This window comes from Mesitornis unicolor, unplaced genomic scaffold, assembly GCF_000695765.1.
Source record: "Mesitornis unicolor isolate BGI_N332 unplaced genomic scaffold, ASM69576v1 C13210571, whole genome shotgun sequence".
NCBI classification, from domain to species: domain Eukaryota; kingdom Metazoa; phylum Chordata; class Aves; order Mesitornithiformes; family Mesitornithidae; genus Mesitornis; species Mesitornis unicolor.
In genome coordinates, this window is record NW_010221365.1 from 1 (window position 1) to 1,161 (window position 1,161).

Sequence of the window (1,161 nt, forward strand, 5' to 3'; positions counted from 1 at the left end):
AGTGCATGGTGGCAAAATATATATATATATATTTATATATATAACACAGCTGATCTCGTCTTTTAATGTGCAAAAGGAAAACAAACAAAAAAAAATCATAGTAAGACCGAGACTTCCTAAAGTCAAGTCCAAGTGACATGAGACCCTGGAGAACTCATAGACGTCAAGAGAATAAATAAAAATTGAAACCGCCTCTCTTTTTTTTTTCCTCCTTTTCCTCCCCTGCTTTGTCCCAAAAGGGCAGTTCCAGGTTCAGCTTTTTTTGTTGTTGTTAAAACACATTTCCAACTCTTACAAGTGCCGGGCTCCCATCTGCCCCCGCCATGGCAGATTCCCCCCCAAGCTCTCCAGGCAGGTTTAGAGGCCAGAGCATCTCCAAGTCCCCGAGGAAGCGTCCGTGTTTGTCCTGGCTCAATGACGGCCACCAAAAGTCCTGGTTTTCGGGTGACCTTTTGACTTCTGGAGATTTGGTTTTTTTATGTACATGCACACGATGGACTCCCAGTTCCAGCTGCCACCCGGGGGGTGGTGGTGGGGAGGGGGACACACGCCTGTGGGGGGATGGGTGTTACATGGCAGTTGCGTGTGCTGAAGAATAAGGGTCTATCCCAGTCTTGGTCATGCCCGGAAATAATATGTAGGCAACTGGAGGTTGCAAACTGGAAGCCGACCAAGCGGTACAGTTACACGGCACGACATAGCCCGGGTTGGTGGGTGAGGGGTGGGTGTGGGTGTGCTGGCTGGGGCAGCTCAAGCTGCCAAATGCCCCATTCTGGTATCCCAAGGTGGAGGCGTAGGGCAGGGTGCTGGTGGCTAAGGTGTGAGGAACCTCAGTCATCTTCTGGATGGCGCTGGAGCTGAACTGGCTGGGGTCAAGTAAGGAGTAAGGTGCTGAGGTGGGGGGCAGGAAAGCCCTGGCCTTCTCCGGGGAGCTCAGCAGAGAGTCAGTGGCCCCCACGGGAAGCCCGGCAGCCTTTAAGGGATCGGTTTCCCCGAGGTAAGGCAAAGGGAAGACATACCTGTCCTTCTTGAGCAGGTTCTTGGGCTTGCGCCGGGGCCTGTACTTGTAGTCAGGATGCTCCTTCATGTGCTGTGCCCGCAGTCGCTTGGCTTCGTCGATGTAGGGCCGCTTCTCCGCCTCGGAGAGCAGCTTCCACTCCG

At 53.1% G+C, this 1,161-nt stretch overlaps 1 protein-coding gene across 1 annotated transcript; it reads right to left on the reverse strand.

Annotated features, from left to right (window-relative positions):
* Positions 1 to 482: 482 nt before the first annotated feature.
* On the reverse strand, positions 483 to 1,155 carry SOX14 (SRY (sex determining region Y)-box 14). The gene has a single exon (XM_010193221.1). The coding sequence runs from the start codon at positions 1,085 to 1,087 to the stop codon at positions 569 to 571; it is 519 nt and encodes a 172-aa protein (XP_010191523.1). The 5' UTR covers positions 1,088 to 1,155; the 3' UTR covers positions 483 to 568.
* Between the last annotated feature and the right edge of the window lie 6 nt (positions 1,156 to 1,161).

Bases quoted from the DNA above. Each gene is read 5' to 3' on its own strand.
- SOX14 (XM_010193221.1), bottom strand. From the start codon at position 1,087: ATGAAGGAGCATCCTGACTACAAGTACAGGCCCCGGCGCAAGCCCAAG.